Raw genomic sequence first — 15,891 nt, 5'->3', positions numbered from 1 at the left:
TCCTGGAGCAACATTTCCAGCCTTTTGTCTCAGTGCTAATATCAGTAGAGGTAAGCTGTTCTGTAAGCCAAGAATGGTGTTTCTTCATCAACGGGAGTCACGAGAAGTTGAGATGTGTGAGATACACCCTCTGCGTCGTTATTTTAAGTGAAATATGTGACAGTTTCCTTCTGAAGGACCACAGAGAATTCCTGCAGGCAAAAGAGCCACTGTACAAAGTGCTGTCAGATTTTCTCTGTGTTCACCTATCACTGCCTATTTTTGTGCAGTGCTTTTTCTCAAGAAAAACATTGAATGAAATACTTCTGTAGCAGAAAACCTCTCCTTTTATTTTTGTGCTTCACCCAAGTAAAACATCACTAAGTTATAGTGAAAGCAGGAAAACAATGAACCAGGAAGGCAAGCAAGAGTGTCCCAGACACTGAAGGGAGTCCTAAGAAATGACAAGGGATGGAGAAACTTTTATGAGACCATGCAAAAAAAAAAAATTTACAATTGTTGTTCCCCCTAAAAGCCATTAGCTTTGCAGTAATAGACTTTTAGTATGATGATGACAGAATGATTTGAGACCACAGCATGGATCCTAGAAAAGCTGAACCCAATCTGGAAATCACTACTTCATCCATCTGCCCATCTCTACATAAATCCTTTGTTTTACCACCAAAGCATTGCTTTTTGGGGCAATCTCCATCAAGGAGAACAAGCACCCCTCTCATTTTGATTCCCAGAAGAAATGCATGTGGGAGATATTACTTTTTAGAAGGGATAAGCCCAATTTATTTATGCCTCTCTTGTGTGGATCCAAAAAGAAAAAAACCAAAACCCAATTCAATACTCAAACAGAAGACAAAAGCAAAATAAATTTCATGCACAATACGCCAATGACAGGTCACACTCTCAAGAAACAGAAGGAAACTTTGTCCTTGGGTTTTGAAACACTGCTGAAATACTCCTTGGGCTGGCAAAGAACATTGTGTAATTGAAGACTGAGAGAAGACAAGTAGGCAGGAGTAGGCACCACACCTAGGAAGGCATTAATCTCAAAACACTTGAAGGGTGTTAAAGGACGGCTCCAAGATGAGAAGAATCTGGTAATAAGTCAGTTGGAGGACTTAGACAAATGGACAGAAACAATGCACATGTCTGAGAAATATGGGCTTTGCCAACAGAGCGTCCTTGAGAGAGCAACACTTCAGGTGAGGACCAGGGATCAGCTCTGGGCAGTGACACCAAGGTGTGACTGGGTTTTACTGACAAGGAAAATGCACCAGGAACACCTTAGGAGAGACCCTCCTGTGCCACCCCTTCAGCCCTTTCCAATGTCCAGCATGAAAGGGGCTGAGCACTAACGCAGGGACGCCTCATTTATGTGCAAAGACACACAGCTCTGGGCTTTGAGCATCTGTATTTCATTTTCTGACTTTTATGAGAGGGAGGGGAGCAAGATGTTGTTCTTGTTCTGTCCCAGAGCTTTGGGCACGTAACTTATTCTGCCCGGTATCATCATTCAACAAATCGTGACAATGTTTCATGAGACAACACATGAAAGAAGACAGGGAAATGTTGCTGATTTAGTTTATTGAGAAAGAAAATCGGGAGTGAGCTGAGTTCCCCAGGGGGTGAGATGAACTGAGGTGACATCTTTATCTGGGATTTTCCAGTGGGGACCCTGTGGTGAATTCTCTTGGCACTGATACTCAGCATTTCCCAAAATGGTTTAAAGTGATAGTCCCATTGCTGTCCCTGAAAGCAAGGAGGGGAAAGAATGAATTAAACACAGAGTCCTGCCTGCTATAATCTGTCTTTTTGATGGCTCCTAGAGATGGTGTCAGATGGGATCCTGCCCCAGAGCCAAGGAACTAGCAGACCCATAATCCCATTTGCTATTGGATTATTAAGACATGAGTGAAACAATTTACCCCATTCCTAAGACTAAAAATATCTGTGGGGAAACTATAGTGGAATTTCAATAGGAAAGGAATTTCATTTCCTTTGCAACATGCAAGAAAAATTCCATTAAGATTAAATGGTCTTCAAACCATTCACACTAACAAAGCAGCCGTAGCTTTTTTTATGCTCTAATGAAAAAAAGAAATGAATGCTTGACACGGTGGCTGGCATTCCCTCCTGCCCCAAATCCCTAATCAACATTATCTAGCAAACAAAAAAGCAGTAACTGTGCAAACTTGTGCCCACAGGGGGCAACTGATAACACAAAACATCACTCATATTTGTACATACATGACTGCGTTGCAGAAGGCGCACTTATTGTTGTATGTTGTGTTGTCAGAGCCACAGAGAGGCATGTAGGCAAGTGAGCAGACAGGTTTGGGATGGTCACTGCAGTCAACCTGTAAAAAATAAATAAAAATCAAAGAGTCTGATGTGAAGGAGTCAGTAACACAAGGGTTTGAACCCTGAGCTAGAGCTGTAGTGCTGGTGATACCAATCTTACTAAAAGTAATTAACTTCCTTGCACATCTGATATAAACAAAGGTGTCAGTTTCTCCTATGCCAGGAGAATTTAATAATATAAAAATAGATCATAATTTCCTGTTTGAAGAGATGTATATCATAACCTGGTCACAGCATTTCCAAGCAGCAGCAGTTCACTCGGTGAAGGTGCCTTGCTCTGTGTTCCCAAGCTGGCCAGGAAATTAAATGGAAAAACACTGGTGTCTGGAGAAATGGAGTGCTGATCCTCTGTAAAGGTCCCTCCTGGAGTCTTAAAACTGGCAGATCAGCATGTAGCTGGATACTGCAGGAGTGGGATTCTGTTTCCTGGAGAAATGGGTGCTACACCTGCTGAGGAGCATTGTGGAGATAAAAATGTGTCTGGGTGCAGGAAGAGGCTGAGGAATTTCATGGAGGAGAAATCTCTCAAGGCTTACTGACTACACAGGAATCACACCTAGGGTAGAAATCACTCTTTACATTCTGCACTCTCACTCTGTCCTACACAATGCTCACAGCCCCTGCACCAAGTTGCCACGGGCTAGAAGGACCATTGGGCTGACCACAAAAGCCATTCTCTGTTCTTATCCACACTTCTGCCCTGATGGATTATTTCTTCTATCCTTTTACTCGTTCCTTCCTGAGCAGTCACCTGCTCCTTTCCTGGCATTCACACGAGTAACGTTTATTACGTGTAGAGAAAGCAAATCTCGTTCTGCAGCACAGCAGCTGTTTCACTTCTGCAGGACACTGCTGGTCTGGGGGCTGCTGCAGACACTGGCAGTGTTTTTCCTGACAGCAGCAGGACCAAAACCCAGCCCCTGATCACCCAATTCACTTACTGTGACAGTTTCCTTCTTGCATTCACCATCAGCCTTCTTGGCAACACTGCTTCCAGCCTCTCTGGGAAGGGAAGAGAGCTGCATTAGGGAGCTGTGCTGAACCCCTATCACACAGGAATTCTGAGCAGCCTCAGGCACAATGTATGGGATACAGGAGGCATCCAGCTTAGGCAGTGCCCATGTAGCTCCAGGGACCAGTTCAGGTGGCATCACTGCCTGCCAGAGAGCTGGTTTATAGCAAGATGTGAGGGACAGGGCTCAGGGTGGATGAGGAGAGAGGCTGTGTGATAATCTCAATGCCCCCTGGGTTAATTGTTGTCCTCTGCAAGGCAGCATCTGCCACAGAGACCCTTTTAACTTAGTTAAGAGAACCATCCTGTCCTGGGTGAGACTCCCAGCCAGCCCTCTACTTCTCTGTCTAGACCAAAGGCAGAGCTTGCCTCCTAATCACAGAGGAAAAGAAGGTTTAGTCAGGATTTTGAAAGGCTCCGTCTTGAGGAGGGTCAAAGTCTAAGCACCTCACAAAAAAGGCCTTGGAGGAAGTCCTGCTATCCTAAAGAGCAGGTCCAGGAGCACCAGGCCCTGTTGCTGTGCTCAGTACTCACAGGCTCCGGGCGCAGAGCAGGCACTCGTTGTCGTAGGTGACCCAGTCGGTCCCGCAGACAGGGCTGATGTCTTTGTTGCAGAGCAGCACCACTTTGCCCTCCTCACTGGTTGTGTTGGGGTACCTGCTGCAATCCACCTGGTGAGGGAACAAACAGGTCCCTGGTGAAGGCCTTGCTTACAGCACACAAGTAGGTCTGGTGAGTGCATCTGCCTGGCCACACAGGACACCACCACGGCAGGAGAAAAGCTTTTCTGTCAGTCACTATGATAACAGTTCACTTGGAGGAGACAAGTGCAAGATTCTGGCATCTCATCTGTACTCTTGTTTGGGGTTTGAATTATTTCAATAAGCACCTTTGGCCACTCAGAAGCAGGACATACCCTTTGTTTTGCCCTTGGTTTAACTTACAGGGGCAACTTCCTTGCATTCTCCATCGTGGTCTTTGCTGACATTGGTTCCATATTCTCTGCAGAGGGAAAGACAAATGTTAGGAAATTCAGCAAAGATGTCTTGCTACATCCTAGAATTAATACAAGAGAAAGCTGACTCTTTCTTGGTCAGGCTTCTTTTATATTTGAGAAGGTAGTGCCACTCTCCCTGACCAGTTGAGTAGCTGGCAGGGATGTAAAACCCTGGGAAGCTTTAGGACCATTTTGGGCAGCCTTGAGCAGAGCATCTCCATTCTTTTGCTGTGATGAGATATGCTCTCAAAGCCATCACCTGACCACTCCTCGAGACAGAAAAGAAGAAACCTGAATAAATTACAGAAGCAAAAGAAAGACACAGTGACTGAAGCTCTGCCTGAGCGCTGTGCCGTGATAGCCAAGCTCATTTTGAAGGAATTGACAGGGGACAGAGCACTGATTGGTGAGCCATGGTGCTGCCAGGAGCTCTAGCTGTGCTGCCTGGGGTCCCCACACTGTCCCCACGCCGTCCCCACACAGAACATACGCGTTGTAGGCACAGAGCTGGCACTCGTTGCCGTAGGTGACGCCGTCGGAACCGCAGATGGAGCTGACGGCCGTGCTGCAGACCAGCACCTCTCTGCCCTCCTCATTTGTGGTGTTGGGATATGTGCTGCAGTCCACCTGCCAGAGGAATCACAGCAACAGGCTCAGAAGACCTGTGGCGTTCACAGGTCTCATCTTGTGGGGGACACTGAGCTGGTACATCCAGTCCTCACTGCCACAGCACAAACTTCTGCCGTGGGTCCATCAGCTCCATCCTGCAGAGATGATCCCACAGAGCAGGAGAAGAGGAGGAGGAGGGAAGAGCTAAACCCATGCATCCCATTGGTTGGGATAAACCAGTGCTGGTCTCTCATGCTCACTTGACATGATTTCATAAAGGCTCTCCATTGGTTCCTAGTTCTTCTATTCTTGTGGCCTCTCTACTGTACTTCTGGTTTTACTTTTTCATTTTCAATACAATGATCATGTTTTATTTCAGAGGACCAAGACTAATGACCTGTGAAGAAGCTGGATCAGCTCAGAGTACTTTAGTCTTTCAGTAGGTTGCCCTCAGGTGGGTTCTGATACCAGTCTATTGCTTCAGTTTAGAACCAGCTATATTTTTCCAGCTTAAAGCTTAGACCAGTCTAAAGTTGCTGAAAAATCAATTAATCCAAAAACATTGTATCATTACCACTAAAACATTATTAACATACAACAGCCAAGGGCAGTATAATTTAATGTTTTACACTGTAGAACCTGATTACAGTGACCCAAGTGTCACACTTAGGTGAAAAACAGCTGAGCACCTGCAGGCTGGAGGTTTTTCTCATTCCTTTGGTTATGTCATTATCAGGCCACATGCTCGAGAAAGGTGACAGAAAGAAATCTTCCACTTACCTCAACCCCAAAGGCAGTATCTGGAAAAGAAAAGAGAGGCAGAAAGAATGAACAAAAGCCACTATGATAAGACCTCAATTGAAGCTGGAAATATGGATATAAAATTCCTGTGTGCAGAACCAAGCTGAATGATTTCCAGTGATTGTTTTCTGAACTAAATAAACTATGTATGATTCTTTTTCTTTATGTTGATAAGTACAATAGCATTTCTTATTGCTGGCTGTGATGAAACACCTTTTTGAATAGCTTTGTTCTTTTTTTGTTGTTAGACATGTAGATTTATTAATTGAAAACAGAAGAGCTTTTCCTTCGTTATCTTTTTACATATCCGTTTTGACCCTAAAGCACTGCTGTTGTGTATTTGAAAATACACCTGAATCAACAGAGACAAATGCAAATAGTCACCTACAGGATAAGCAAATACATACAACATCTGTTGACAGAAATATGCATTTGAAAGAAAGCGAATGTGAAAAAAATGTCTTTGGCTTTGTAATTTCATCAGTTGTGACTATGCAGTGAGAACATCAGAGTCTGGCTTGTTTTCATCTCTTGCTGTTCCATTAGCAGAAAGAGCATTACAGGAAATTTGCCAGGGTCCTGCAGAGAACTTGCTTGTGCCATTACAATATTTTCCTTACTAGTTACTGGAGGTCTGACCCCCTTCTCATGGCCTTATTTCAAGTATTCATCCATTTTGCTGTAATTGTACAAGTCTAAGCAGTGTAATGGTGTGAGAACATCAGTGTACAAAGTGTAACAGCACGAGTTGCCAGCACACAACTCCACTTGCTGTTACTTATATTTATGACAAACATTCAGCTACAGCAGCGAGCCATTGAGGACTATGCTGAAATACACTCCTACAACCTGCACGATGCCAACCGAGGCAGCAGAGCCCTCGGAAGGAGATTTTCTCTCTTTGAATCCTCTGTCTTATCCTTTTGTCTTAATCTTTTTGACTCAGACACCGGGAGAGTCACTCACCTGGGACGCAGCAAAGCGCGAAGGAGAGGAGCACCACAAGCCCCGCCGTGCTCATGGTGGAGGTGTCTGGAGTCTGCAGGCTGCCAGCTCCCACTCTGCTCACGAGATGCTCCCTCAGGGCTGCCTGCAAATATATACAAATGCAATGTCTAAACTGTTCAACTGTAACATAAAACAACCTGCAGAATCTGTCACCAGCACAATGAGGCCGGTGATATTTATGGAGGTCTTGACTTTTCGGGTAATGGTCTGCGTCTGCTGGGCAATTGATTTTGGCTGGACACCTGGTTAATAGATCAAGACAAGTATCACAAGTTCTGAGTGGTCAAAAGCAAACAGCCTTTGGGACAAAAGAAACCTCTTTGGGATTCTAGTGGAAATATAAGGAGCACAAAATATTGAGGGGAGTAAAGAGCAGGACTTTGTCTCTTGCAGAACAACATCTCCCATCAGGGAGCAGCTTAGGCAGGATGCAGTCCCACCCTGCCTGCAGATCAGGCTGAGTCTCTGCTTTCCTTTCTGGTTTTGGGTGGGTTTTTCTTCCCAAATTCCCAGATAATCACTTCTAGGTACAAACACAGGTCAGGTATGGCTTTGCCATCAGCAGCACCAGTTAAGCTTCGTCAGACAAGTCTGGCAGGACTGTGTCCAACCTGTGAATCCAAATGTTTTTAGCACTAGTTTGAGTAAAGCCAAGTCTTTTACATTTTCACTGCCTGGGTATAGAGGAGCTCAGTAGAAGACTTGAAAGCAGGTTAAAAATCTGTCAAATGGCACTAAAAATGTCACTTGAACCTTAGCAACAGGGAGCACTTATTTACAGACCCAGTCCCAGTTAAACACACGGATTCAGAGTGCTCTGCCAAGCCATCTAAAGAACAAAAGACACTGAAGGTTTGGGAACCTATTTACATTGCACCAGCTATGCCTGAAAGTACAGTGGGTCCTTTCCTCTTACAGATATTTTAGAAAATGATACTTAAAATATAGAATCTGTCCCCATTTCCCTGTCTGTCTCACACCACCAGCCTTTGTGTCATCTCCAAATTGCTCCTGCCTAGGAGCAGGTCTGTATCTCTGCTGTTTTAGTAGCTTTAATATTGCAGGAGTGGGTTCTGCCTGTAACCTGTTCCTCATCCCTTTCACAGGTTCAAAATGGCAAGGGTACTGGGGGGTTTTTTGGGGGGTCATTGGAGCTGAGCATTGTGCTCAGGGTAGACTTCAGAACTATGGGAGGTGCAGAGCAAAAGGTGCTTTATAGTTGCTGTCTTTAATGAACCAGGCACCACCCATTAGACAAATGAAATTCATCTGAAATAATTGAAATTCACCCCAAGCAAATGTGTTATTGTCTGATCCACCACAGGAGTCTGAAGGGTATATTTTGATCCTTACATGGATATATTGGATAGTGCATGGAATCATCTCTCCTGTCATGCCCAGAAGGCCACAGCACGGCTGTGTGGATATGCAGGTCACATTTTCACATCCAAGAGATGAGATTCTTCACAGGGAGAAGCATTGAAATAATTATGCTGCTGTGATTGTTTCTATAAATTACAGGGAGCATGCATGAATATTTCAGACAGATTTGGCACATCTTCAGGATATATTGCCCTGATGTGTCTTGTGAACAGCATCTCTGGAAGCCAAACACTTTTCCCTGAGCATGTGCAGGAGTTACAGGAGCTGCTCCCTACGTGTCACAGCTGCTGCTTTTACCTGTGCAGGCTCTGCAGAGTTGGAGGTACTCCATCTTTCTGGGTTAAATATGGACTTGGCCACTGCCTCCTCCAGCCAAGACCTCTCCAAATCATCCTCACCAGCCTTTGCAGTCCCACCCCTGGACAGTGCTGTCCTTTGGGCAAGACCAACCTCTCCTGATGAGTGGAGAGCAGCTTCCTGCCGAAGTCTGGCTCGTGTTACACCAGAGAAAATTTTTCCACTTCAACTCCTGGGTTCAGCACTACGTCTGGCACTGGCCCCAGGCAACTCAGATTTTCTCTGACCACAATGCCTGTTGGATGTGCAGCAGATCTTTCTTTCTCTCTCTCACCTACAGACACTTCAGGGAGACACAAGTCTGCAATAATTAAATGGTGACTGGGGAACACCTGAGCCCCTCAGGTACCCCCTGGACGAGCCACAGAAGAGACACCCAGAAGTCCCCAGGTTTCAGACACTTGCACAGCCTGCAGCCATTCAGCATCCACAGCCTCCCCACCCAGGGCTGCAGCTCCAGATTATCCCAGCTCTGATAACAGCGTGGAAAAATCCCACAGCTGGCTAAACTCATGCTGCAGGACAGGTCGCTCAGGCCTTAGCTGCTCCTGGAAGAACAGTTAGAAACAGGATTTGGTTTGCAATCCTGCCACTGATCTGCTGTAATCCACTTCATTATGGTCTCCTAATCCTCAAAGTCAGATGCAGCATATGGCTAATGACCATTTGGCTAAAGGAAAATCCTCTGTGTGCAGCAGCCAGCATGAGGGCAGAGAGCCTACAAGAGAGCTGGAGATGGACTTTGGACAAGAGCTATGAAGTGATAGGACAAGGGGGACTGGAAAGACTTTAAGCAGAAAGAGGCTAGATTTAGATTAAGTATTAGGGAGAAATTCCTTACTGGGAGGTCCTGGCACAGAGGAAGCTGAGGCTGCCCCATCCCTGGAAGTCTGCAAGGCCAGGCTGGGCAGAGATTGGAGCAAGCTGGGATAGTGGAAGATGTCCCTGCCTATGGCAGAGGGGTTGGACCAAAATTATCTTTAAGGTCTCCTCCAAACCCAAAAATTCTATGAATCTTTAATCCGCAGGTAAGCAAAGGCAGTGCCACACCTCAGGGTGCTGCCTGTTATGGTCCTGAGCACCATGAAGTCTGTATGCTGACACCAGGGCAGGATTATACAACATCCTCTCTGATTTACTCGTGTAATTTCTTGTTTTACATTTCCCATTACAGGTTTTTTTTTCAGTATCGATTTCATATTCTCTGAAAGAATCAAAACTGAGGGTGAAGAATTTTCTTAGCAGATATGCAACTTCTCAGCATAAATAACACATTGATAAATAAATGGCAAATCATTTAATACACTTTTCTAAACACTCCTGGGGTTTGTCACATTATTCAATTAACAAATAACTGCTGTAAAAGTGGGAAATGCCCACAGGTTGCAGCTCTTTCATGAAAATGCCTCTAATCTCTGCAAAATTCCTGCTAAACACATTTCAGGCTGCAGTTTTCATCTCTGGCTTTCTTTTGGCCACAGTGTGGCAAATAACTGCTTGCACTGAGCCACATGCCTGGAGAAACCAGTCCAGCACAAATGGAAGCTTTGCCTCTTACCCAGTGCTTGAAGGCCTCACTTGAACTGAGCAATAAAGCAAACAAAATCACTGATATGATTAAAAACATCTCCCTATCAAAACATATCCATGTGTTTAAGAACTTATTAAATAGAACTTGATCCAGGTAATGCCAGTGGATGTTTTCCTGAGCTAATAAGACCATGTGCAGAACTTTGTACCCTGCAGGTGAAGGCTAACATGGTTTCACATTACTTATGCAATGAATTAAATGTGTTTGGCCCCACTACAAGGGCAGATGTTGACACATGGGAACAAATCCAGCAGAGGCAGGCAGGTTACCCAGCGACAGGGGCACAGGGCATTCCAGGAAAGCTGAAGGAGCTGGGCTTCTTCATCCTGGAGAATTGATGGTCCTGGGGATCACCTTGCTGTCTGCAGCTCCCTGGTGGGGTTAGAGATAAGGCAGAGCCAGAGCCTTCTCTAAGCTGTATGGCAAAAGGATTAAATTCTGAATGAATGTGAGGAATTATTCCTTGTCATGAGGATGATCAAGCACAGAAAGCAGAGAGGCCATGCATGTCTTTCCTCAGTGCTATTGAAAACACAACTGAAAAAAGAAAGGCTTGGGCATCCTGACCTGCCTTTGACTTTGGCCTTGCTTTGATCAAGGCTTGAGCCAGAGACCTCTGGAGAGCTCTTACAACTTGAATTAGTTTATTTATATTGTACTTATATAATTCTCTCTCCTATAAATAGTTGTTATTAATAAAATAAATCACATTACTCTATGACCCAGGAGAGTCTTCTCAGAATTTTCCTCCAGCCTTTACTAAAGGGTCACAGGTAAGCTCTACAAAGAGCTCCCAGAATGTTATTACAGGGGGTGATCAGTACCATGTACATCAGAAATTGTAATTATAATAATTCTTAAAATAAAGCCACACAATAAACCATCCAAATTTTAATATGTTATTAGCTCCCAATGATTTCAAAGTCTCCTCACTTCTGCATGAGCCCAGCACTTTGCCACCACAACCCTTCTCCAGAAGAGCATCAGCATTTGAATCTCAAGAAAAGTTATCTGCACCACAGAAAATCAGCTGCCAAAATATCATGCACTTCCCTGCTGTGCTGCAGCCTGGACCAGACCTGGGTGTCAGCAGCAGCAGCAGCTCTGAGGACACAGCTCCACCCTTCACCTCCCCAGCCTGTCCTCTGCTCCAGCTCTGAGAAGTTTTTGGGTGATAAGGATGTCAGGCCAGGGCTCCATTGCAGAGGCAGGAGTCACTCATGAGGAAGCAGCACAAAGCTACAATGAACATCAGAAAAAGGAGGCAGCAACCAACACAATTTGGCTGGACACTGACCCAGGTTATTGCTCTTGGAAGTGAATGCACTGCAGGGAAGGTGGGCTGGAGGTAACACAGAGGTATTAACCTGCAGCTGATCAGAGGAACAGGAAATCATTGCTTTAATCAGTTTCCCTAACACTTCAGTGATCTCAGCTCTGCCTCACTGAGCACTCGTCTCATCTTTGCCACAGCCCAGGCAGGAGCAATGAGGAGGTGGCTGCAGGGAAGTGGCAGCTGACCTGGGGCTGACACCATTCATGGCTGCCTGGCAGGACGGAGTCAATCAGGCAACTTCACTGCCAGGCTGGGAAAGTCTCCTGCAGGAGAAAATCTTCCAAAGGTAGAATAACAAATAATAAAATTCAATAGATTCTTATCTGCAATGAGACATTATTTATAGCTCAACGCACAGTTAAAATAGAACGAATAAGCATGTTCAGCTATGAAAGCAAATTGCTTTGAGGTTATATAAACCAGGGGAATAGTTGAACACATTTTCAAACTACCAGTCATGTAGCAGCCCTCACATCACCAGAATAGCACAGAGCAGGGGGACTGTGGCTGTGTCCCACCAAGGAGTGTCACAGCCACAGAGGCAGAGAGCAGGACTAAGATATTTTAACTGACTGACAGGCAGGGCTGGGAAAAGTGATCTAGTGTGGTTGAGATGAGCACTTGCTGCACATTGAGCAGCAGAGAGGAAAGTGAAAGCCTCAAGGAAGATGGTTTGATCCCTGGACAGCTGCATTGCAGAGTTTGTTTACAGAGGGATAACCATCCCGGATGTGACTGCAGCACAGAACCTGCGGCCAGGCTGGCTGGGGAGCCAGGTTATTGTCTCACACGAAGCACAGGGATCATCTCTTCACACTGAGCTGCCAAGTCTCATTAATTTATCGTGGGGACATGCCTCCAGTGCTCACTCCCCTCAGTTCTGTTTTGTAAGATTGACAGATATGTCTATAGATCACAAAGTGTTCTTGACAAGAGGGTAATTAACCTTCAATGTTTACATCTCCTTCCTCTTGGAAGTAACACACAATTTGGGGAATTGGGCAGGTCTGGCTGTAAATGCAATTGATCAGAGTCCAGAAGGAGTGACTTTCCTAAGCTTTGCACAGAGAAGGAGGTAACCAAGGGAGAATTTCCCTGGGTAAATGGCCAAAGCCTTAGACTCAGGGCTTTTGGACCAGCACCATGTCTGCAATCATCCATAAGTCTGTAACTGTGCCCTTTGGGTCCAGGTCTGGGATTTGCTTCATGTGAGCTCAGAACAGGGTGGGCTGAGGCTCTGCCCAACTTGGGGGAACCAGGGGGGAAGAAGTTTATATACAGACAGTGACATGTAGCAGAGGAATTGTTGTAAAGGGGAGGTAAAGTTAGATAAACATTTCAAGGGTATGTTCCCCTGCACAAATCCCATGTGGAAGCAATCAGGACAGCCACTGTTACCTGCAGGCATCACTCTGCCCCAAGAAAAAATCAGGGGATCACATCCCCATGCAAAACTCCTTTTCCATGTGAAACCACAGGATGATGCAGAACAGAAGCAAGCAGAGCACCAAACAAAAACATGCCCCCAGGTCTCATCTTATCAACCAACAAACCAGCAAAAATGCATATAAGGAATACTGTTTGGAAAAGACAAGTGAAGGTGCTTGCTTTCCTGTATGGGAATAAAACCAGGAGCCCTTGGGATATGGGATAAATGAGAGTTTGGTATTTAAGAATGATCTTGTAAATAAAGCAGCAACAAGAGGTAGGTGCAATAGGCTCAGAATGAAAATTCACTGCTCTTCCTGGTGGGAACAGCAGGGAGGAGAGGGTGAGAGGCAGGATATATCACGGTGCCATAGCTTCAGCACTTGGCTGGGAGAGGCTGAACTGGATGGAAAGAATTTCTATTGCTGAAGGACTATTAGCATCCTAACCACTGAACACATCTTCATTATTAACATCAGAAGAAAGGGCAACAATTTCATTTATTCTGCAAAGCTGAGCTTTAATGAGACCACTGACTGATTCTTTGCATCTGGACATGGGTGAAACGCAGTTGGTGCTGACAGAAGGGCACAGGATGTCCAATTACAGGATTTTACTGTTTTATAGTAAAACTGAGGTAGACAGCAGGAATTCTACCCTCTCTGAACTATTGCAGTAGAAAAGTAACCCAAAATAAACAGGTATTTACTTAGTAAGTTATATATGCATGGCAACTGCTGTATTATACATGATCATAGGGCCCCTACATCCCATGGTTTGGGCACTGCCCCATTTGCAATCTGACAAAACATTCTTCTCCCAGGAGAACTGAATGATTGATCTCTGCAAAGGCTTTGTGTGCCTCCTTTTCTGGTCTTGAAACATGTTATTCTGCACTTTCCTGCTGCTGTCAGTGGAGGTTGTTTGTGAATGCTTCTATAGCAAAGAAATATTTCTCCTACTTGTCTCATATTTTGCATCATTTTGCCCTCCTTCCCTTCCTACTTTGGAATGCAGCCTGTGGAGAACAGCAATATTAGAAAGCTCGTGTTAAATCACTGCCAAATAAAATGTCAACAGAAGGTGTGTGCATCACTTACGTCCAACCCTGCGCTGCCTGCTCAGCATCCGGCTGACACCGCTTGGGATGCTGCCACGGAGAGCAATGGGAGTTCAGGCTGCTCCTTCCTGTGCCTTCCTTCTTAGTCACTGGGGAAACTGCTCTTCCCAAGGCCCTGAGTGCCCCACGTTCTCTGGGGAAGGGAAAGTCTGCCATTAGAGACTCGGTGTGGCCATTTTCCCAAAGGGACACGAGTGCTGGAAATGTACACGAAACTCCCAAATGAGGCAAGTGATGGAGAGATCACCCCAGTTAATCACCAACAATGAAGTGGTTTTACTGTCTCTGACTATTATAAACCTATCTCCCATTTGAATGTGCTGCATCATTTGAATTTCCACCCCAGATACTTTTTTCAGCTATTTTTTTTTTTCTCAGCTAAATCTTCATGATTTACCCCCAAGCAAAAACAGCAAGTGGAGACGGAGAAAAGGAGGATAAATTGGAAAAGCACAAGGAGAGGCCAGGGGCTAGGGAACTGTCACTCAGAAAGCATATTCCTTCCATTGGAATGACACTTTATAGGCACAGATCCCACATTCACTGGTGTAAGTGGAACCATCTGTGCCACAGATCTGCTCCAGCACTTGGTCAGGGGGCCCTGACTGGCCATCCTCAGCAATGGCCCTGGGGCACGGGCTGCAGCCCAGCTTTAAAGGGAATGCAAGAAAGAGCTCAAAGCAATGCATCCAAACATTCCTCATCCTTCAGGGGGCTCGAACAAAATTAACATTTTACTTCTAGGCATGAAAAACAGGCAGGAAGCAGCACACTCATTCTTTGCAGTTTCATGTTATGTTTAAAATCACGGGGCCTCACCTCAGCTGGTGGAAATGTGGAAACCCCTCCTGGGTTGTGTGGACATCTGCCAGCTGGAGAGAAGCTCCTTCCACTGCTGCTCTCTGCTTTTTGCCTCTCTACTCGTTGATCCGTGGAGAGCACGAAACTAGAGCCCAGGGCATGGCAAAGAATCAAATAAAACTGTATCAAACATTAAATTGCAGCCAGAGAATGAACATGTCTGAGTGTGAACATATTGATGGATGAAATGGGTGCATAACAGGGCTATATATTTTTTTAAACACAGAGGTCCAAAGAAATCTTTTAAGTTCCCAAACTATTTTCTTTGCCAACTGTCAGTTAAATAGGATGGTGCAATTGATACAATGAGTTTGAATAATTATTTCTGGATTTTTTTTTTTTTTTTTTTGAGGAACATATGGTTATAAAAATGCTTTAAAAATAGTTTAAATATTCTTCTGAAATGAATATTTAAAAATCAGTGGGATGAGCCTTGTCACTCTCCAGCATCCCTCAAGAGAGTGACAGAGTGTCTGAGCCCATCCACATGCCTCAGTAACAAATGCAGCACATGAAAAAATAGCTAAACCAAGGCAAATTATCAGCAGACAAAATTTTGAAAGGCACAGATTTTTAGATAATGGGTTTGAAGGGAGTTTAGGTACAGCCACGCTCAAGGAAAGGTTGTGAGGCTTTTTTTCAAGTTGCAGATGTGTGAGTGCTGATAAAAGATGAAAAAAAAAAAAATTCCCAGCTCAATATGAAAGGACTAAGTATTGTTTTCTACATTCCACTTATCAATCAAAATTTAAATGATTTGCCTCATTCTTCCCCCTCTTTGTGTTGCAAGAAAAATGACTGTAGACTCAGAAAACATTGATAACGCTATAAAGATAAGTCAGACAAACACGGAAAGAGAGAGGACGTTTATATTTTTAAAACACGGCCTCTGTGATGTGTTCTGGTACATTTAGGGTCACAGATCCTGAGGCTGGATCAGCATCAGTGTGAAACACGTCAAAGTTGGTCCAGCCTTGGCAGCTCCATCCCCCTGCCCAGAGCTGCGGCTGCCAGGCAGCGTCTGCAGTGGCAC

At 44.9% G+C, this 15,891-nt stretch overlaps 1 protein-coding gene across 1 annotated transcript; it reads right to left on the bottom strand.

Annotated features, from left to right (window-relative positions):
• Positions 1-1,568: 1,568 nt before the first annotated feature.
• LOC110470835 (ovomucoid) lies at positions 1,569-14,008 on the bottom strand. The gene is made up of 9 exons (XM_021530774.2): positions 13,978-14,008; positions 6,741-6,864; positions 5,754-5,773; positions 4,855-4,991; positions 4,312-4,369; positions 3,902-4,038; positions 3,297-3,357; positions 2,242-2,351; positions 1,569-1,743 (listed from the first exon to the last, which is right to left on the bottom strand). Exons 2-9 carry the CDS (start codon positions 6,793-6,795, stop codon positions 1,698-1,700), a joined length of 624 nt encoding a protein of 207 aa, XP_021386449.1. The 5' UTR covers positions 6,796-6,864; positions 13,978-14,008; the 3' UTR covers positions 1,569-1,697.
• Between the last annotated feature and the right edge of the window lie 1,883 nt (positions 14,009-15,891).

The sequence above is a fragment of the Lonchura striata genome, chromosome 15 (genome assembly GCF_046129695.1).
Source record: "Lonchura striata isolate bLonStr1 chromosome 15, bLonStr1.mat, whole genome shotgun sequence".
Classification (NCBI taxonomy): Eukaryota; Metazoa; Chordata; class Aves; order Passeriformes; family Estrildidae; genus Lonchura; species Lonchura striata.
This window is presented reverse-complemented; position numbering and strand designations above follow the sequence as displayed.

Coding starts and splice junctions, on each gene's coding strand:
- LOC110470835 (XM_021530774.2), bottom strand. CDS start 6,795: ATGAGCACGGCGGGGCTTGTGGTGCTCCTCTCCTTCGCGCTTTGCTGC. Junction 4,370..4,854: donor CAGCTCTGTGCCTACAACGC/GTATGTTCTGTG, acceptor TTCCCTCTGCAG/AGAATATGGAACCAATGTCA. Junction 4,039..4,311: donor AATGCAAGGAAGTTGCCCCT/GTAAGTTAAACC, acceptor TTCCCTCACCAG/GTGGATTGCAGCAGGTACCC.